Here is a 22,969-nt window from a genome sequence, read left to right as displayed (position 1 = left end):
GATACGAACATTATTGGCATATATGATACAAGTAGTGCCACATGTGAACATGGGCTAACCAAGGGGAATTTTTCCCTTTGGGTTTAGATTTGGTGTGAAAGGACACCATCCACTTTATTTGTAGTGTGATATTATAGAGACACCATCCACTTTATTTGTATTATGATATTATAGAGTTGACCTACCAGCTCCACACATTCCAATGCAATCCTATGCTTTGCATCAATCTCCATTCCTCAACATCTTTGTGTGATCTGTGTGCTGTCTGTAGCTGCAGCTGCCCTTTTGGGCCAACAATGGTATTAGAGCTTTGCATTCTTCTATCACGTAGGTGACGACTCAGCTAAGCGTGCTTCTGACCATTCCCACCTCGCAGGTGTGATGGCCCGACCCACATCTTTAGTTCGTCGCTGGTTCCGTCGATTTCGTTCGGCGCTATTTCCGTTGCCCATATTGGCGCCTCCTACGTTTTGCATCGCCCGATGGCTGGCCAACCTAGCGGCACTAGTGTTGGGAGGTCCGCCGCCGCTGCCCAGCCCATAGGGAGTGCTGAAAGGACAATGGGTGGAGCTTCACCCACTTTTTGCCTTACGTGGCACGGGGACTGAATTTTGAGTTTTTGGGGAGGGCTTCCGTCCGGCGATTTTACTGTCCGTCTCCGCTTGACCGTTGCCGTCGCCGTTACACAGGTCCTGTCCGTTGTGCTCGCCATCGGTTGCCTTCGTGCTTGCCGTCTAGCCTTGAGGCGAGTGTTCGTTGACTGCCATGATCGAGGGCCGTCCTGTCTGCTGTTCGCCACTTGCTACAAGCCTGCTGTCCATCCATGTGCGCGCTGCCGGGCCTGCAAAGTACCCCAGCGTTGCCTACACTACCCTGCCAGGCGGCCAGCCTCTCAGCACTTCTCAACTTTGACGGTCTGGCTTCTGCTCCTCTCCACATCTCTGCAGACATTTGTGCACACGCACATCTGGTGCAAGTGGAGGACCTGAGTGTCTCCTCTCCAGCATCTCAAAGGTATTTTCTTTTGGCTTTTACTCTTGGGGCTTTTGTGAATTACATGCTTCATTGCAAAATTCCCGGTGCAGGTAGTAGTACAGTGTAAAATTCCTAGTGTGGTGTTCAGTACGATGTGGGGCTTTTCAAAAATTCGTGTGTAATTGCACAATTGTCATAATTCACATGCCCCTAATGAATTGTTTCAATTTATTATCCTGAGTCCTCATATATCTCTAATTGCTACCCTGATGTGATAACTCGGTTGAGTATGTCAATACTAGAGACCCATTTTGGGAGAGTCTGTACAACTCATCCTCAAGGTTGGTCACGTGTTGGGGAGGAAGAAACTGTTTTTTGTGGTCGGACGCGAATGTGTCCCATACATACTGAGGACCCCCTTGGTCGGGTCTACATGTAGACTGGACCAACGTTGCCACCAGGTAACTGCTTTGAGGTGCTGCCAAGTGAACTCTATCTTGAGGACTTGAAAGCTTAGCCAAAGGAAAATTTGCCACAAATTGATGAATAAACTGCATAACTACGGCATGATCTGGTTGAGGCAGTGCAAGAACTTGGACCTTGTTGTGCCATTTGTAGGGAGAACTGATAGCATGTTTGCTTGCATAGATGCTATCAATTGTTGGTGCTGGAGTCGCATAGCATCTCGTTCAAGCCTCTATTGATGTTCTCAGGCTGCTTGGTCGGCCCGTTGTCGGTCTTCATCAGCCCTGCATTTGGCATCCTCGGCTCGGCCCTTCGTTCATCATCACGTGGAGCTTCTTTAGCCCTTCGTTCTTCAGTCCTTTGGGCTTCTTCTTTTTGTCTTTGTTGCCCCATGATGAGAAACAATCTTTCAAGCTCTGAAAGTTCTTTTGGCTTTTCATCTTCTTTGACTACTTCCTTGGCTTTTTTAACCTCCTCTTTAGCTTTTTTTTCTTTGGATTTTTTTTTTTGCTTAATCTTTAGCCTCGATTTGGAGCATGAGCATTCTGTTTTACTTCAAAATTGCTTTGACGAAGTTGTCACTTAAGTGTGCAAGTGTTTCTTTGGTGGTATCTTCTTTGTTGATCTCTCCTTCCATATCTTCTTTATAGCTTTTTGAAGAAGTCTCTCTTGACATTGTGGAGTAAGTTGCTGCAGCTCTAATACCAATGTAGCATGCAGTAGGTTGATCGTTGGAACGCGCAACAAAGCCTTGTTTAAACCTGAGAGTTTATGCAATCCACTTTACTCTAAGAGAGAAGAGTAGAGAGAGAGAAGATGAGAGTTGACACGAGATTGGGTCCCAATTACCCATTGAAGCCCCCCTCCTTGTGTATTACTTTGGAGAACTTCCTACAACAATGAGAATATTGACCCTGCACTGCCAAACGCAGGGACGAGGAAGACCGAACGTAGGCTGAACCATATGCTCAACCAATAGCACTGTAGAAGACTCTATGAAGCCAATCTTACACAAAACTAGAACTGCTGAAGATATGCACATATGCTGGCTGAAGATGAGAGAATCTTCTATGTTGCCTTGGACTGAAGCACGGAGTGCTAGAGGTTGTTTGTATGCTCCAAGAACCCTGGGGGAACTTAAGGACACATGTTCTCTTATCTGCTTGGCTGAATACTTGTTGAATGATGTGATTTATGCAAAGGACTAGGGGCTGCTTATATAGGTGATTTTGCTGCTGGTGCTAGAATGCTACTCTTGGCCAGTTTTCCAGCCCATGACTAGTGAAAATAAAGCATTAAATGCCATTGCCTAGCATTTAATGTTGGCATTAAATTCTGGCCCAACATTAGATGCTGGCCGACATGAAGTATGGGAACTCCATGATGCTTAGCATCAAGGCAAGGCAAAGCCCATGTAATGGCTGGCCCATGCCCTAGATTCTCTTCACATGCTTTTATATGCTTCTATGGACTGACTTCTACATGCCTGTTCTCCAAGTGGGTTAATGGACTGACCTTGACACCTAAGGTTGGGAGAATGACCTACATAGCTTGTGCCCGCTGACGTGTCCCGGATTGGGGCTCACAATGGGGGCATGGAAAACGACAAATAATCCTAAAAAGGGTATTAATGTTATGTAATGTTGCATTAAATGCTGAGCCAGTGCCACAATGCAGGGTGCATGTGACATGAACCTTGGTGGGAGAGGCCTGTTTTGAGAAGTTAAAGGTGCTTATGTTGTATGCTGCAATTTTGTGGCTTTCGGATTTGAATGAGCCATTTATTGTTTTTCGTGACACAAGTGGTGGTGGTCTTGGAGTAATGTTGCAGCAGAATGGGCACCTCGTTGCCTGTGAGAATCAAAAGCTCAGTGCTGCTGAGTTGTGATGCTCTACGCATGATCAGGTTTCTTGCGAAAATGCACATCCTTTGGAAGTGGCTGCACTGCTTGATTGGTGGTAAATTTTGGATCGAGGTTTTTAGGTATATACTCACCCAACCCTAGCAGGATTCCTCTCTTGGTTAACTCTGTTGGTGGTATTTCATCTTGCAATTTTCTTTCCAGATTGATTATGTGCTGAGGAAGAGGAACATAGTCGTTGATGCCCTTAGCAAAATGCTGCATCTGATATAGCCCTTGGAAAGCTGCCACAGTGGGTATTTTTGCACATGATGGGGATGTATGCAGAAGATCAAGATTTTGAAGCCCCATGGAGAAAATGTATGCAAAGCATTGCTTTAGAGTATGCCATTTATGATGGGCAGCTTGTTCTACAGGGATCCCCTTTGCGTGGTCAAGGATGGTGATTTTGTTAAGGGGGTTCTAAAGGGAGCCCACGATGTTCTTGTTTTAGGACATCGAGGTGAGTGCTGTCAGGATACGCAGCGGAGATGATGACCAAATCTGGGAACACGAGCAAAAACGCAGGCAGAAAAACAGCACGAGAGAGAGAGAGATGTAGGCGTGTAACTCTGCTCTATATACACAAGAAGATCCCGAGGAATGATACAAATGAGGTATGGGGGCTAGGGTCCTATATATACCTCCCTAGAGGGCAGTCGGCCAGCATAAAGAAAAGCCCACGACTGATAAAAGATCCCATGACTGCATAAATGCAGTCGGCCAGCAAACTGGTGCCCACGACTGATCAAAAACAGTCGGCCAGCAGCAAGAGTGCCCACGACTGATAAACACCCAGTCGGCCAGCACTGTACTGCTCTTGGCACCCTCTGGCAGCCCTCCCAAGCCTCAGAAAAAATGGGAAAAATAGGGGAAAAATGCGGAGAGTGGGGAAAAATGGGAAAACACCTCATAAGGGCGGGCACACCCACAACAAAGGCCCTGGTGTATAAATCTAGACAAGAGATGACTTTGAACACCCCCTCTCAGCTCCTGGCTGTGAAACCAACCATCGGGAGCTGGGGTGCCGCCTGAGCAAATCCTGAGAGAGCGACTTCGTGAAGAGGTCCACCGTACTGTCCTCCGTCGAACAGAACTCCAGCAAGATGTCATCAGCAACGATCTGTTCACGAACAAAGTGCCTCGGGATGACCATGGGTTCCTCCAGTGGAAGCCCAAACCTGCAATGTAACCTCCTCCTGCTCCGTAAAACTGCTCCTGGGCCATAAGTGGATCTCCTCCCCAAACCGAGTCATTAACCGTAGAGTCGGACTCCATCCAACAATCCCCCTCCTGTGTACAAGAGTCCATGATCCTTCGCATGCCGCAGAAACCACAGGAAACGCAATCCTGCCTCCCAAAGAGACATCTGCAACCATGAGCTCAACCGCCTCATCAGGAAGCTCCCGTCCAATCTGGTGTCCATCAACCAGATCAATGAACCATACAGATTCTGAGTCACAGAGACATCACACTGCTCACAAGGATCAACACCTGTTACGGTGCACAAACAAGTCCTGGAAACCTGATGAAGACCACGCAAGGCCTTCTGAAACCTGTCAACCACCCCCTCTGAATCCGGAAGCACAAAGCCTGGAGAAACCACCTCCTTCTGCAAGTAATTACCTGTCACCTGCCTGGCTTTCCGAAAGGTCCCCGTGGAAAGAACATCCTCAACTACTGGAAGTTCTATGTCCCGAACATGACGAGACATCAGAGCATAAGTGACCTGTTCAGCTTCCTCTGACTCACGAACACAAGAACTACCAACCTCAGTACTGGAAAGTTCCTGCCAACTACTGCCTTCTACTGGCAAGCTATCCACCACCTGGTCTCGGAAAGCCCGCACCTGCAGCGTATCCACACTTGAGTAGCCATTACTAGACTGCCACTCATCACAGCCCTGAGGACCTGGGAGAGAGAGTGCTGAAAGCCTGTAAACTCCATTCTCCACTCCGCCTTCCCAAACCACCTGGCCTGTTGCTTTGTCCTGGAGAGCAACAAAATGCTCATCAAACTCCACCCGTACGCCAGTCTTGCAAACCTGATGCACTGACAACAGATGAAGACCAAGTGTCGGAACATACAACACCTGGGAGGAATGCTTCCCCCCTCTGCCATCGGGAACTATCTCCATCCTGCCCTCACTGTGAACTGGGATAGTGGACGTATCCCCAGTAAGAATATGACCAGAAAGCCTGCAGAGATCCTGTAAACCGGAACGGGAAGGAGTCATGTGCCTGGAAGTACCACTATCGAGAATCCACTCCCGTGTATCCGTTGTGGAGAGTCCTCCAATCTCTTCCCTGCCTGAAGAAAATGAAGCATCGGTGTCCATCACCTCCAGGTGCACAAAAGCCGGAGTCTTCATGATTGCTGCTGAGGAGTCTTCACCCTTCTCGGTCTTCCGCTTGGGACACTGCCTCCAGTAGTGGCCTTTCTCGCCACAATCATTACAGGTCCTCTCTGCCTTCAGTTTCTCGCGGTCACTAACGGACATCTTCTCAGAAGACTTCTCCGATGAAGCCTTCCCTTTGCCCGAGTTACGGCCTTTCGACCGTTGGCCAGTTAAGGCCTCCGAACCTCCACCCTGAGGAGGTTTTGTGAATCGTTCCTCCTGGTCCAGGACCATGGACACAAGCTCCTCCCACGTGATGGTGCTGAGCCTGCCACTGGTAATCAAAGAGGAGTAAAATGCTGAGTACGAAGAGGGCAAATGTGACAGCAACGTGATGGCCATGTCCTCTGACGATATCTCCTTCCCAGCCTGAAGAACTTCCTGCTGAAGAGCCTGCAGCTTGTTAATATGCTCCCGCATCGTCGACGACTTTGCAGGGCTCATAACCCGCATCTGTACTTCCAAGGAAATCCTCTTCATGGGCGATACCCTGTTGTAAAGTGAGGCCAAATGCTGCCATATACCTCTGGCCAACGTCATATGCTTTACATGATTGATTACCTGCGGTGTGCAGTTGAGGAAAATAAACGAACGGACCCTGGCGTTGACACGATCCCACATCTGTGTCTGGGCCTCCTGGTCCTTCCGGATTGACGGTAACTCCCCTTCCTCTACTTCCGGCCGTGGAACACCAACAACGACGAAATCGGCGAGGTCGTAAGACTCCAGAACGGATTCCATCATCACCTTCCATATGCCGTAGTTGCTCCCGTCCAATTGACGGTCCACTGGGAACGTGGGGAGTGTCGGGATCTTCACATGTCTCTCGGCCATCTCAAACAGATCTGCCATAGCGGGGATGTACTCTGAAAAGGGTGGGTCGGTGGGAACAAAGAAGAACTGATACCTGCAAGTGGCTGTCCAGCAAATCAGCCCGCCTTCCTCTTGCTTCTCCTCTTCCCGATCAGCCCAAAACAGTCCACCAATCAGCCACAAAAACAGTCCCCCTCTTGCTCACACAAATCCCAAGACCTATCTAGAGCCTACGCTCTGATACCATGTTAGAATATGCAGCGGAGATGATGACCAAATCTGGGAACACGAGAGCAAAAACGCAGGCAGAAAAACAGCACAAGAGAGAGAGAGATGTAGGCGTGTAACTCTGCTCTATATACACAAGAAGATCCCGAGGAATGATACAAATGAGGTATGGGGGCTGGGGTCCTATATATACCTCCCTAGAGGGCAGTCGGCCAACATAAAGAAAAGCCCACGACTGATCAAAAACAGTCGGCCAGCAGCAAGAGTGCCCAACGACTGATAAACACCCAGTCGGCCAGCACTGTACTGCTCTTGGCACCCTCTGGCAGCCCTCCCAAGCCTCAGAAAAAATGGGAAAAATAGGGGAAAAATGCGGAGAGTGGGGAAAAATGGGAAAACACCTCATAAGGGCGGGCACACCCACAACAAAGGCCCTGGTGTATAAATCTAGACAGGAGATGACTTCTAACAAGTGCTCCATGTTGGAGAAGTTTACTTGAATCTTCTTTTTGCCTCACATGAAGCAAGATGTTCGGCTCTTAGAGGTCCAAGCCAAACACCAGGAAACTAGCCAACAATCTTCATCCATTGCCATTTCGTAAGTTGCCATGGACTTCTCTGTGGATCCAGTTGGATTGCCGAAGAGTCAAAGGGGTCCAGAATGATTGTATTTTGACAGTTGTGGATCGATTAAGCAAGTAGACACCTCATATGTGGATGCTTAGGAGGTGGGGAGGCTTTTCATCCATGAGGTGTTTCAATTGCATAGACTTCAGAAGAGGATCATCTTGGACAAGTGTCAAGCCCCCAGGCTAGCAGCCCCTGCGATTAAGCCTTAACAAATAGGAAAAACATACAAAGACTCAGGCATCTAGTTCACCGCCCAACCATAAAGCCATTTAGGCTCACGCCCGAGCACAAGGGGATAGTAGCATCAGAGACATGGCTCCACGTGCAAAGTCCTTGGCGTCCCAAACCACTAGAACACACCCATTGGATGTAAGCACGGAGTCGTCTCAAGGCCTGGAGTCCAAGTCCGAGGAGCTCTCGCTCAAATCAACTCATAAAGTCACTTATATAGGCTTCCTATAAACTAGGAGCCAAATATAGCACATGTCTCATAATAGCTACTTACCCCCACTTAAGATGCCTTACCTGAACACTATGGTTAACCTAACCTAAAGGTCTTAACCCTAGTTAGCCTTGGACATAGCATACTCCCCCGTGAAAGAACCTTTGATGTCCTCAGCAATGACTCTGGGGAAGTGACTCTTTAGACTATGCACTGACCTTGACCTCAGACCGTCCTTCCATTTGATCAAGTACTTTGAATAGATAGTATGTTGAGACCATCTAGTACGTTGATCTAGAACCAATTGGATATACCTAGTCATGTCCTGGAGATTATGGATCTCCTCCACTAACACAATCTCATCACCTTCACGCAGACGTTCCTTTAAATGACTAATGTGAAACACAGGGTGAATCTTGATTCCAAGAGGTAGTGCTAACTTGTAAGCCACATTACTAATCTTCTTTGTGACCTTGTGAGGACCACAACATTGAGAAGATAACTTGTAATGCTTGCTTGTTCTCATCATCTTATAGTCCTTTGGGACTTTGAGATACACCCACATGCCCTCATGTAAGACTCTTGGGGTTCATTGGTTAGTTGGTGTGATACTAAGCGCGATCCTGAGCACTCTTTACGCTTTCCCTTGCAACTTTCAACATATCCTACATATCGAGCAAGAACTTCGTTGCTGATTGCAACCTGACCCCTCGTTGTCCTACGGCAACCAGTGACTTCGACTGATAACCGTACATAAGCATACATGGGCTAAAACCAGTAGCCGCATGCATACTATTGTTATAAGCAAACTCAATCGGTGGAAGCTACCTTTCCCATTCAGATTGCCTCTTGGAGACATACGCCCTCGGCATATCCTCCAGAGTCTGGTTCGTCCTCTCCATGTGATCATCCGACTTGGGATCATCCAAAGATGCATGCTCAAGCATGTTTCCAATTTGGAAAAAACAGTGATTGCTAGAATTGTGCAGTGAATGACAATCTGCTCGGGCAATCCATAGAGCTTATATAGTTTCTCCACAAAGAGCTGAGCCAACTCGCAACTCTTCACCGACGACTTGGTAGGGATAAATCTAGCCATCTTTGTTAATTGGTCAACAACAACTGAGATTGAATCATGATTCATGGCCCCTACTAGTCCGGGGTTATCCAACTACAAAATCCATCGAGATACTTTGCCACTTGTTCTCAGGAATTTGCAAAGGGTACAATAACCCTCAAGCTCTAAGCCTTTCAGCTTTATTGACTTGGCATTGGCTACACTTCCACACATAATCCTCAACAAAGGATTTCATGTGTGGCCAATGGAAATGCTGGCCAACCAGGGCCAAGGTTCTAGGTATGCCCGGGGTCCCCGCACTAGGTGCGTCATGGCACTCATGCAATATCAAAGCTTGGACGTCCAGATCACTGGGCACACAAACCTCGCCATCCTTGAATAGTAATCCACCTCCAATAGAATACTTTTTCAGTATCTTTCTCTTTGTAGCACTCATTGGATTGTCCAGAACACTCGGTTCTTGTGGGTTGCAACCAACCTGGACCAATTGCCAGATTCGACCAAGTATTTAATCTTTTTATAATAAAGGTAGGGGCCACATTCTAGTTAAAGATCTCATGCATCTTAGGTGTCGATGAAGTTCTTCATTCTTAGTCGTAGCCCTTTGAAGTGTGGGAAGTTCTAGATGGACTCTATGATTCTATAAGTTCTTCCTCCAAGAGCACCTTCTATAGATTGGTATATATATAGGATCCTTGCGGAGCCCTCTCCCGGTGCTATGCCAAATGCTTGCACTGATTCAGAAGTTATGCTAAATAGCTTGCACTGATTCAGAAGTTATGCCAAACATCTTCTACACTGATTACCAAGGTGGAGTGTCAGGCATTGACATAAGGGGTTAGGGTAAACGAAATCCATGCACAAAACTCAAAAAAGCAACAAGAAGCATAATGCTTTTCCCTCTGCTTTTTCCTCATGGATGCGGAGTTCTTTGCAAAACTCCCACACATCCAACCATACCGACCTTCTCCCCAAGGCTTGGTTACTCTGCGCTTTCCGTCCAAGCATCCCATACCATGCAAACCTTGGAAAACAAAGGAATAACACAAAAACTTGAGCTCTGGAAGATCCAAACAATGGATTTTCTCCTCTCCCCATTTCGGATTCTTCCAAGCCTAATCCAAGCAGGTCTGGCTCTGATACCAGTGTAAAGCCCCTAGGCTAGTAGACCCTATGATTAAGCATTAATAAATAGGAAAAACACACAAAGACTCGGGCATCTAGCTTACCGGCCATTTAGGCTCACCCGCAAGCATGGGGGGATAGTAGCATCAGAGACAGCTCTCTACGTGCAAAGTCCCTAGCATCCCATACCACCAGAACACACCCATTGGATTTGCAGAACACACCCATTGGATTTAAGCACGTAGTAGTCTCAAGGCCTTGAGTCGAGATTTGAGCTCTCCCTCAAACTGACTTATAAAGTCACTTATATAGGCCTCCTATAAACTAGGAGCCAAATATAGCACGTCTCAAAATAGCTTTACTCCCACTTAAGATGCCTTACCCATAGGCTATGGTTAACCTAACGTGAAGTTCTTAACCTTGGTTAGCCTTGGGATGTAACATAAACCAACACATGTGGCTCCTCAAGTGCCCTGCAACAGTTCACCGGGTCTTTAAACTCTTGGGAATAGTTGTCTAGGCTCTTCTTTCCCATCTCCAATTTAAACAACGGTTGAAAGTTGTCTATCTTGTTTATAGAGACAAATTGTGTCTTAAACACATGCTGAAAATCAGCCCACGTTGTGGGCTTCATGCGGAGGTCCTTCACCAAGTGAACGCTTTACGCTGAAGCATAATTTGAATCTGACTAATACGCAGAGCATCAGTGTATTTGTACAGATTAAAAAAAAAAAGTGGTCCACTTCCCAAGCCTAAGCTATCCAAGTAAAGTTCCTCACACTCCTCACCGGAAAAACGTTCCGGGTGGAAGGAAACCTGCAGAGGAGGAGGGTTACTAGATCCAACTTGGGGAGCTTGGAAGCGTAGTTCCGCCAACTATCTTTGTAAATCAAGTATAGTGGAGTACAAGGAATCCACAAAAGGAGATGCAGGAGGTTGGGGAGATGGCTGTCGAGTGGGTAAAGGAGGTTGCACATGGCCCGCATGCTGAGAATATGGAGCAGCAAACTGAGAAAAAGCTTGAAGAAAATGGGATCCACACCTTTTTGTACTGCCGGTATAGGCTGTCCCACATACTGAGGGAATACCTGTGGTATATTGTGTTGAACAACATCACCACCTTGTATAGGAGCAGCAGGTACAGTAGCTACTCCGGGTTGAGTCTCTACAGGAGAGGCCGACGAGGTTCCATGCACCTCCACAGAAGTAAATTGAGGTGTCCATATACTCAGCCATAGATCAGTTAAAAAAAAAGCACTTGTAGAGGATGTACAGGCAATAGATAGCGGGGTGAAATACTTATGGCAGGCAAGAGTTGATGAGGGAAGAGATGCACAAGAAGACGACTCAAAAGCATGGAATTAGGGTGTCAAAAAGCACTATCTCTGGTCAATTTCAGAGATCTTTGTGTATAGTGTGACCACATGCCCCCAAAAAGGCATCTCAGATGTGCGCCCCTCAAAAAGCTCCAAGTCGGCCTGTTTTTAAGTGGTAAAGTACCACGTGCTCTACGCTAGCCAGCGCCAACATTTTCATGCTATATATGCTAAAAGCTAGCATCTTCTCATGTGCGCCTAGGTCCAGGCCATGCAGCCACATGTACTTCATTAGTCACCACCAACTTAGCCATGCTATACATGGAAAAGGCTGGCATCTTCTGATTGCACCCAGATTCAGGTCTTCCAGCCACATAGAGAGGCGTCCCCCTCACACTCGGGCATGCCCAATGTTCGAGGACAACCACCCCACACTTGGGCAGCCTGAATCGGCTACAGCAGTGTGCCTGGGCAGTCTGAATCGGTCACAGCAGTGTGCCTTTCCCCTTCTCTCTGTGCTCTGAACAGTACCCAAACAGCCCTTCTGTCATGCCAGGACCAGCGCACATGCTTTACTCTATATGCTCTCCTTCATCCCCTCTTCTTGGCAACCAAAAGGGCTCCCAGCGAAGAGCTGAAATCCAGCCCCGCATCCATGTATATCTTCATAGACACACACGAACATGGCGAACAGCTCTTGCTCAATCCTAACAGTCCAACCAGGGAGTAAAAGAAATTCAGTGGATAAGTAGAAACCTAAAAGCATATAATGTCAGGCACAGACTTAAGGTTTTAGGGTAAACAAAGTCCCTGCACACAACTCAAAAAAACAATAAAAAGCGTGATGCTTTTCCCTCTGGTTTTTTCTCATGGATATGGAGTTCTTTGCAAAACTCCCACACATCCAACCACACCAACCTTCTCCCTCAAGCCCGGTTATCCCCCGCTTTCCGTCCAAGTGTTCCATACCATCCACACCTTGGAAAGCAAAAGAACAACACGAGAACTTGAGCTCCGGAAGATCCATGTGATGGATTTTCTCCTCTCCTCGTTTCGTATTTTTCCAAGCCTAATCCAAACAGGTCTGGCTCTGATACCAATGTCAAGCCCTCAGGCTAGCAGCCCTTGCAATTAAGCATTAACGAATAGGAAAAACACACACAGACTCAGGCATCAAGCTCACCGCCCAACCATAGCGCTATTCAAGCTCACCCCCGAGCATAGGGGGATAGTAGCATGAGCGACAGGCTCTACGTGCAAAGTCCCTAGCATCCCATACCACCAGAACACACCCATCGGATGTAAGCACGGAGTAATCTCAAGGCATGGAGTCCAGGTTTGAGCTGCTCTCCCTCAAACTGACTCATAAAGTCAATTATATATGCTTCCTAAAAACTAAATATAGCACACGTCTTATAATAGCTACTTACCCCCACTTAAGATGCCTTACCCATAGGCTATGGTTAATCTAACCTGAAGGTTAGGTTAACCATAGCCTATGGGTAAGGCATCTTAAGAGTCTCATAATAGCCACTTAAGATGCCTTACCCATAGGCTATGGTTAACCTAACCTGAAGGTCTTAACCCTGGTTAGCCTTGGGACGTAACAACAAGAATCCAAATTCACAAGAGTCCTTGTTCTATGGCATAGGGATGAAGTTGCAAATCTGCTGTACACTGATGGTCGGATAAAGAGCATGAGCAACACCATGATTATGTTGCTTTGGTGTTATTGTCAGGAATGTATGACCCTTTGGGAGGAGTTTTTGCTGTTGGAGCATGCCATCAATGATACAGTCCAAGCTTCCATGAAGAAGATTCCCTTCGAGGTGGTATATGGTCATTGAGTTGTGAATGTGATGACTTGAGCTCTCGAGACTTCCGTAGGATTATGGTGCAGACCGAGTGGTCTAGGATGTGGATTAGATGTTGCGGCAGATGTGGGAAGAGAGTCGAGACATGGAAGGTCCAGACAAAAACCAAGTCCATGACGCCCACAAGCATTATCAGGGTAGACATATTAAGGAGGGAGATTGGGTTTATGTGAAGATTGAAAAGAAGAGGCTCAAGTAGTTGGGGAAGTTTTTTCGAACTTGCTCCGAAGAAAGGTCCTTTTAAGATCATCAACAAGCTCAACGTCGTTTTTAAGCTGGAGTTGGTGAGTAATTGGAAGATGCATCCTGTTTCACTGGAGTAATCTTGTGGAGTAATGGATGGGCCTTGGATGCTCCACTAGAGGAAGATGAAACAGAGCTTGTGGATGATGGGGGACTTGAGGAGGTGCTGGTACCAAAAAAGTGGTTCTTCATTAGTGTGAAAGAGGCTCTTGTCAAAAGATGCTCTAGAATCTTTTGACAAGAAAAGTGCTTCTTCATTAGTGCAAAAGAGGCTTTTGTCGGTGGACTAGCAGTCACCCGTCCACTTGTAGTCTAGATATGAAAACAGAAATAGATTGGAGCAAGATTGCCCAAATCTGAAAATAAAGTGACACCTGTTGGCCCCAAAGCTTGGTGCCCCTTGCGGTATTTCTTTATTCAATTTCAAAAGTATGAAAGGCTGAGTACAACAAAATCAGCCAAGAGATTACACCTGCATGTCCAATCTGACAGCCCACAATACTTCTTAGCACAGAGGATTCACACACACAGATCTGCGTCTCAAAGCAACACACTGTGCCTCCCTCTGATCAGCCAAGACCACTAAGCAGGGCAGCCATGAGCATACATCTGGCATATCTCAAGCACATGATTCAACATCTCAACTCATACATACATTCACTGTTCAACCTCTGTCTCCACCCTTTTCAATCTGCCATACCCCTCCTCTCACAAGGGGCCAGATAGCTCAAATCTGCCAACAGACATAAAGCAATAGAAAGAGATATAGATGAACAGATGCGGAGCTTACCAAAATCAGCTCGTGGATCTGCACCGGAGGAAGTAACGGTACCAATCTGTACTTGCAGGCACTTGTTTCAACAACCCTGCTTCACACGTGTGAGTGTACTTGTCTGTACCTTCCTCTCTGCATCCACTTCAATTATGAACCTGACTCTTCAGACCATAGAAGCTGCACAGAACCAGTCCGTACTGCCCCTGCACACGTGCAGAATCTGTCCGTACAGAACTGTACGGCTAGTTCTGCTGTCGCCTGAGGATACTGGTGCGCCTGCTCCCAGCTGTACCCAACTGTACCTGCTGTACAGTCAGTCAACGCCGCCTGTACCAGGTCTGTCCAGCACCTGCCCTGACCGTACAGTGTACCTGCAGAAGTACAAGACTGTACTTGTAGTCGTACCAGCCTGTACTGCCTGAATTCTGCAGCTGCAGCCGCCTGTTGCAATCTGTACTTGTTCCACAGCCGCCGCCTTTGCCTGCAGCAGTACCTGCTGTCGTACAGGACTGTACGGATGCTGTACGGCCTGTTCCAGCACAGAAAATCAGCAGCAGCACACTATTCAGCAGTCGACTTCTTCCCTCTTGCTTTCCACGCTTCCCAACAGCACGTATGCTCCACGTTTTCCAAAAAGAAGAGAGAGAGAGAAGAGAGAGAGGCATGCACTCCAAAAGTGGAGTTGCCCCCTCCCCATAATAATCCTAGGGCCCCAACTTTAATAAATATTAAAGTTCCCTAGGGGCCACTAAGGCCTAGGGGCAACCTTCAAGAAAACATTAAAATTTTAATGTTCTAGTTTCCCCCTTCACACCTAGGGATGTCCACACATCATTAACTCTGTCCGGGCACCCCCCATGTGAATCATTCAATATTTTGTCTCAGCAACCACCATGCCCACGCTTGTACTGTTCCATTTTCACAGGGCCATGACACTACATAGTCACATGGGACGCGAAATGGGGACGGGGAACGGGGACGGAAAAGATTGAGAATGGCCATTCCCTGTGACTATAGAGTGACATGGGACGGGAATGGGAATGGGAAGATGCTGCCATCCCCAACATTCCCAAGTCTAAAAATGCCCATTCCCTATGACTACGAGTTGAGAACTAGAGAGGGTCTTTGTGTGTGGGTGAAGGTAGGAATCAGCAGAAGATAGCCAGTGTTTGGGGAAAGGAGTGTCTTCCATCAACTTGGGCTCTTCCTTACTAGTGTTGATCTTGTTTGTAACTTACAAGTGGGTGGGTGACGGTGAAGCAGGAGGGGTAAGAGGGGAAGTGATAGAAACTTATATTGTCCTAGAGGCAAGTATGTGTAATACCAAGGTGATCTTACATTCATGAGGTCTTAACTGAGACAAAATAATACACTTGCTCAGACGATTGACTATATTCTTGCTCAAATGTTAATGATGTGTAGGCATTGACAACTTGTAGGTTGTAATGGACTACGTACCTGAGGATTTGAGACATTGTGTACTTGTTACTGGCCGAGATGGGACTCAATGGTCACAACCAGAATTGTTTGATAAGGTACTCAATAGTTTCTAAGTGTGCTATGGTTCTTCAATCTCTTTACATCAAGGTACTCTTTATGCTAAGGTTTCACTGTCTTATGCAGATTGTGGTGCTTGTCACTTACTGACTTATGTATTCTAGGTGTTGGTGGATGCACCATGCTCTTCTGAAAGGCATCTTTTACAAAATCAGGAAGAGCTTTATAAGTGGACAGAACAACGGACTGTACAGTGTGCCAAGAGACAACTTGCCTTGCTGAATGCCGGCCTGAAGAGTGTTCATGTTGGTGGATTGGTAGTCTATTCAACGTGTTCCATAAGCAATACAGAGAACGACAAGCTGATAGAAAAGGTATTACCTCCTGTTTTTTGTGTTACCTTAGGACAGCCCTTGGAAAAGGTGAATGTTGTGCATTTGCTGTCCATCTTCTATGATTGGGCATCTTAGGTCTTTAATCTTCCATATCTATCGTCCATGAAAATGCAACCACTCTTACAGGTGAAAGTTTATGGTTGCTCTATGTCATCACATTGTGTTACCTTTACAGGCAATGAACAAGAGGAAAGTAGACTTCGAAATTTTACACAGGACATGGCTTGTCGGTGAGAGAACAAAGTATGGATGGATTGTTCTCCCTGATACAGAGGTTGGATGGGGGCCTTTGTACTTTTCTGTCCTCAGAAGAGTTTCTTGAGCAAAAGCCATTTCTAAACTCTTATCTCATATATTTTATGTATAGCTTGATAGTAAGGAGGATGCTCTAAGCTGGTCTGAAGAGGACTGATCATGCATAGCTGAAGGCACTATAAAGACATCTGTACACATCATAGAGGAGAAGAACAACAGAAAAGCACACAATGTAGATCAATTATACAAAGCAGGTCTTATCTGGGTCATGAATGCATGTGCATGTATGTGTATGCGCTTGAGAAACGGAGGCTTTTAGAAATAGTCAGGATTTTCAATTTTATTCAGTGTCACCAGGATAGGAAAGTGGCTTCAGAATACTAGTACAGGAAATGTTAACAAAGAGGACTTGAAATAGCACACATTTCTAAATTTTCTTGCTAGAATGATTCTTATGGGCATGATTACCTGAGGAACTCTTTAGTTTACACTACTGTAGGCTTCATAATATATGAAGTCTAAGATGTTGAGACAGTTTGTACTAGCTTTGCGTTTATTAGAGTTAGTATAGTGATAAGAGTTGTTGGCCACCTGTTTCGAAGGATAATCTTAGAGTTAGGATAGTGATAAGAGTTGTTGGCCACCTGTTTCGAAGGATAATCTTAAGAGTTAGGATAGTGATAAGCGTTGTTGGCTTCATAATATATGAAGTCTAAGATGTTGAGACAGTTTGTACTAGCTTTGCGTTTAATAGAGTTAGGATAGTGATAAGAGTTGTTGGCCACCTGTTTCTAAGGATAATCTTATTGAATTATGTATGAATTCTTTTTAATCTTAATGCCTAATTTAAGAGTCACTATTCTTCTTTGCATCTTCTCCATTTTCCATACATCATGCATGGATCACAAAAGCAAGAGAGCCTCCTACATCTCAAGGCAAAAATTAAGAGAGAACTAGGGTGTCTTTGGATTTGTTTCATGTGGTCAATTTGGGCAACTTGAACATCTTATTTAGAACCAACACCACTTGAGGGTTGCCTTTACACCTCATCCATACAAGATTGTGGTTTCTATGTTACACTTCAAGGTAATGTTTTGGAAGTCTTAAAGTGCATTACTTGAATGGGAGGAGATAGCAAGGAACGAACTTGTCAAATGACGTTTATAGAGTGGAGATTTATGCAGTCAAGCTGTGGGGTACCTAAAGGAAAAACATATTTAGGCAAGGTGCTCGGTGGTCCAAATTTGTGTCTGAAATTGAGACTAGAGGTAAGACTAACTGTGGGACGTGCATCTATTGCGTACTAAGACCATATTAGGGAGTTTGGGAAAATCCCAATTTCCATTTTGCAAGATAAAAGAAGAGGGGCATGGTGAATATTGTTAAGATTTTGTTAAAACCCCTTCACATGACGTATTGTTGGAAAGCTCTTGAAGAGTAGGTTCTAAATTCATATTCTCCGACAACTTTGGAATTGTTATGCTCAAGATTCACCAAAAAGTAGATTCAAAAGAAAATTTTGGATTTTGTCAAATTCTCTAATATGGTCTTTGTAACTTGCAAATGTAATTACATAAGGTGCACTTCTAGCGGGTCTATACAAAATCACAATTTTTGACTCACTAGTCCAACCATCAACTATGTATGAAGCACTTTTTTAGGTAGGTGGCAACGCATCATTAGATGGGGGCTTGAAGACACGCCATAGGTCATGATATTTTCATGCAGTATTTGTAGTCAATTCTCTATCTCACACATCATTCTAGCAAATTTTATGTTGGTCATTAATGTACATAGGGTATCCAATTTTGGCCAACATACATAGGGTAGACCAAGGCTCCCATGACTAGTTTTGTTTTTATTTGTAAATTTATCTATACATAGGACTTGATGGTTATTAGTACGCTAAAGCATTGAGATGGATGACAAACTATGGTCTCTACATAGATGTATTGCCACCATTTCAAGATAGAAAGTGAGCAAATACATTACATAGCCATGATGATGTACATAGAGCTATTTGAAATGAATCATCCATAGGACATGGATATCCCTCCACACCCACATCCCACACACACGATGAGTTGATATGAAGAGGAGTTTTGTACACTCACATGTATCCAAATGCAAGGATCCTTGAATGCTAACATATCACATGCACTTGGCATGTGACCCATGGTGAATCATCACAAAGGCTTTGATGTAGTTGACACATCACATGCAAGGATACTTGAATGCTCTCAGATCTCATGCACTCGGCATGTGACCCATGGGTCATCATCCAAAGGTTTGATGTAGTTGAGTGAGAATCAAGAGCCACAAGTAAGTTAGATTTGGGATATGTATGAGGTTGAGAGTAAGGGGGTTGCCAACTTAAATGCCCAACATACTATAAATTATAAATTTTGAGGGACAAAAATATATGTTTGCATGTTAAATATAGACTAATAAGAGGCCATTAAAAAAAAGGAAACAAATGAAAGATCTTTCAAAATGTGGGCTAGTGCAAAGTTATATTCGAGGAACATGCCTTGCATTCCTTGTGCAATTTCCTTTGAATGGTTTTGGTACTCCATATACTTGGTTGTCTAGAGTCATCATGTTATTTAGAGGTTGTGACTACTCCTGCCTGTAGTGGGTAACACTTGAGCTGTGCTCTTGTTGAAGGCCCTTGGTTGTCTAGAGTCATCATGTTATTCAGAGGTTGCGACTACTCCTCCGTGTAGAGGCCCTTGCTCTTGTTGAAGGTCCTTGTCTTTCATCCTCAACAATAATCAACATAGTCTCTCTTGAAAATACACGATTGTTATATTGTTTATTTAACCCTATCCCTTTACAAAGAGTGAGCTCACACTTCTCCAATAGAGGCATTTGTGAAAAGATGCAGGGGAGAAGAGAGCTTGAGCTCTTGCAAGCACACACACTCTCACAAAACCCTAATAGAGAACACACAAGGTGAGAGGCTGAAAATCTTCTTCTTCTCACAACACTCAACACACCATATACAAAGATAAGAGTACACACATATGAAAAGGTACTCAACCAAATACATACTAGGGTTCTCTATAGTGTGAACCCAACTAAATGAGCTGGCGCTATAACTATGCCAGTCTCTAGAATGGCTATCACATAGCCTGTCATCCCACTGGCCCCATATCACCCATGATCTCACCAACCATACTAGTGTGGTGTAAGTGTGAGACCTATCCCCAGTGTCCACCGCCTCACTAGATGAGCTCCATATCTCAACACTCCTCCTCGAGCTCAACTCCATCTCATGTACACCAAGCGAAGCCCTGAATCTACGGAGCTTCTCTGTACCCAATGCTTTGGTGAAGATGTCAGCTATCTCATCCTGTGTGCTGACATAAACAAGGTCAAGGTCTCCTGCCAAGACCTTCTCTCTGACGAAATGGTAGTGGACCTCTATATGCTTTGTACGAGCATGAAAAACTGGGTTCCTGGCCAACTGTATACTGCTAATGTTGTCACAGAAAATGACAACTTGTTTATTCACTGATAGACCCAAATCTACAAGTAGCTTTCTCAACCAAGCTACCTCACAGAAAATGACAACTTGTCTATTCACTGATAGACCCAAATTTGCAAGTAGCTTTCTCAACCAAGCTACCTCACATGCATCTGATCTTAGGCACTTTACATATTTTCCTATTTGCTTTTCAACCATAACTCTGAAATTCTGAAAGTGAGTGAACACCTCACTCTTCTCCTTCATGAAGTATACCCACACTTTCCTTGTGTGGTCATCAATAAATGTCACATAATACCTGAAGCCTCCCATAGACATGGTCTTCGTAGGACCCCATACATCTGAATGCACAACATCTAGTGCATTTCTACTCACATATCTGTTACGTGGAAATACATGCTTTGTTTGCTTTCCAAATTGGCATGCTTCACATATTCTCTACATACCTTCCACTTTAAATTTTGGTAGCTCTGTCATAATTCCTTTAGTCTGTATAGACTTCATTCTCTGCACATTCACATGTCCAATTCTTTTATGCCAAATGTCTGTGTGTGCAACAATGAACCATTTGCAAACATTGCAGTACTCACTTCAAGCATGTTTACATTCAACGTAAACATTTTGCCCACTCTGTTGCCTTTTGCAACCAACCTGCACTTGTCTTTAAAGTCTTTAACATAACAACCATCAGGGTTAAACCGAACCTGCAAACCTTGCTCAATCATCTGGCAAACTGAAACCAGATTTTTTGTTATGTTCGGAACATGAAGTACATCTGCAAGAAAGGTACTTCACTTTGCCATCTTGCATAGACAATGGCACATCTCCAACATGAGCAATTGGATGAGTAGTGTCATCCCCTGTTTTTACAAAACCTAGTCTTCCAAGGTTTTTCATCTCCTTGAACCACTCCCCATGACTTGTCATGTGGTTTGAAGCACCTAAATCAACGTACCATACATCATCTTTATGTGCTGCTTCAACATTTTCAGACATGGCATTAACGACATGCTGCATAACAAACAACCTTTCATTATCCTCATTGTTTTTGCTTGAGGATGCATAGTTGTTCTGCTGCAATTTTGCATTTTGCATGTCAGCTTGCTTCTTATAACAATCTGCCTGCACATGTTCAGGCTTACCACAATAAAAGCATCCACGTCTGTCATTATACTACCTTTGCCAATTTCTATGACCTTTTTGACTCCCCCTGCCTCTAAATTGGCCTCTTCCACCTACGTGTTGTTGTTGTTGTTATTGTGAATTCTGGGACTGTTGTTGCTGCTGGCTGCTGCCGGCCATAATTCTGATTACCTGTTTGGCCACCTCCTTGGCCACGTCCACGGCCTCCTCTTCCTCGTCCTCTTCCTGAACTTGTGTAGAAGGCATGTTGCTCTGAACTGTTTTTGTTTTGTGAAGACTGTTAGTCTTCACCCAAGCTCTTCTCTTCTATAATCAGCATAGACACCAAACCAAATCTATAAAATTGGGAATGTTTTCTCGAGTCTGAATAGACATCTTGAACGCCTTGCATTGTGGCCCGAGACCACATACACAGACTTCCACCTTATCATCATCATCTACTGACACACCAATAGATGCAAGGGATTCCACAATACCCTTTATCTTCAATGCATAGTCATTCACAGACATACTCTTTTTCTCCACAGTTACTACGTGCCTTGGTATTTGTTTCATAGAGTTTTACCAAGGTATCCCCATGCCTCCTTGGGAGACTTGGCATCCTGTATGTGCTAAATCATGGTGTCCTGTATACTGATAAAGAGCCAATACATAACTTTTCTAGCTCCTTGGTTCCAATCCTTGAACTCTTTTACATCTATAGTAGTTGGATTGATCTCCGGTATCTCCGGTGCCTCTTCACGCTCACCATCTATGTAGTCCTAATAACACTTTCCTACTATCAGGAAATTCGTCAACTTGAACCTCCAAGCATGGAAGTTGTTCTTATTAAGCTTCTCAACAACAATCTGGTTTATGCCATCATTTGACATCTTGTCAGACACACAAATTTACCAGAAACGGCACTTTGGTTTGTCCTGCACAAACTGCTGTATTTTCTGCAGCGGTACTGTAGTATACTCAAATGTCACAACCAGTGACCTCAATGTGCATACATACACCCAATGGCAAACTGTTGACCTCCTTTGCACAGCACACACAGTGTTTACACAGCCAATCTGTCTTCCTGCAGTTCTTAAAACAGAGTTCTGCTTCAGAGAATCGATGACTTACCCGCAGTGCTCGAAATCGCATGCTTTCTGAAAAACGGAGGTCCTGACGCGCCCGAAATGCGTTTTTGGCCCGAAAAATATTATCCGATGTTCGATAGGACAATATAGTTGCCCTATAGCTTTACTCCCGCGAAGAAAGCTCCTCAATCAGAGATCGTTTGCCGATGCCTCCCTTAGAGCTCCCGACAAGGGTGTAGTCACCAACACAAATAGGGAAGAGTAGTTGAAGCTCTTACCCTCGTACTGCTTCCTGTGTAGCTCAGCCCTTAGCATGAACCAGGCTATGATACCATGAAAAGATGTAGGGGAGGAGAGAGCTTGAGCTCTTGCAAGCACACACACACTCACAAAACCCTAATAGAGAACACACAAGGTGAGAGGCTGAAAATCTTCTTCTTCTCACAACACTCAACACACCATATACAAAGATAAGAGTACACACATATGAAAAGGTACCCAACCAAATACATACTAGGGTTCTCTATAGTGTGAACCCAACTAAATGAGCTGGCACTATAACTATGCCAGTCTCTAGAATGACAGTCACACAGCTTGTCATCCCACTGACCGCATATCACCCATGATCTCACCAACCATGCCAGTGGTGTAAGTGTGGGACCTATCCCCCAGGCGGGTCATCAATGTCCATCGCCTCACTAGATGAGCTCAATATCTCAACAATTTTAAGGAACTTTATCGAGGTAGCATCCGTTATAGGCTCATTATAAATCACATCTTATCTCATTATGTACTATCCTCTACTTTATGAGTTATATACATTGTGTATAATCATGGCTTCAGAGGCCTTCCTAGA

The 22,969-nt window shown here is 45.0% G+C and overlaps 1 protein-coding gene across 1 annotated transcript in view; it reads left to right on the top strand.

Annotated features, from left to right (window-relative positions):
- LOC147623700 (uncharacterized) overlaps positions 1-17,129 on the top strand; it is a 48,846-nt gene extending 31,717 nt beyond the window's left edge. The window contains exons 2-4 of the mRNA XM_086820878.1: positions 15,703-15,798; positions 15,925-16,134; positions 16,331-17,129. Coding sequence (XP_086677004.1) covers positions 15,703-15,798; positions 15,925-16,134; positions 16,331-16,477 — 453 coding nt within the window. The 3' untranslated portion in view covers positions 16,478-17,129. The remainder of the gene's footprint in view (positions 1-15,702; positions 15,799-15,924; positions 16,135-16,330) is intronic.
- The last annotated feature ends 5,840 nt before the right edge of the window (positions 17,130-22,969 follow it).

The sequence above is a fragment of the Cibotium barometz genome, chromosome 26 (genome assembly GCF_041138505.1).
Source record: "Cibotium barometz isolate CiBa-2024 chromosome 26, ASM4113850v1, whole genome shotgun sequence".
Lineage (NCBI taxonomy): Eukaryota > Viridiplantae > Streptophyta > Polypodiopsida > Cyatheales > Cibotiaceae > Cibotium > Cibotium barometz.
Note: the sequence above shows the minus strand (reverse complement) of the source record. Positions and strands in the feature narration are given on the sequence as shown.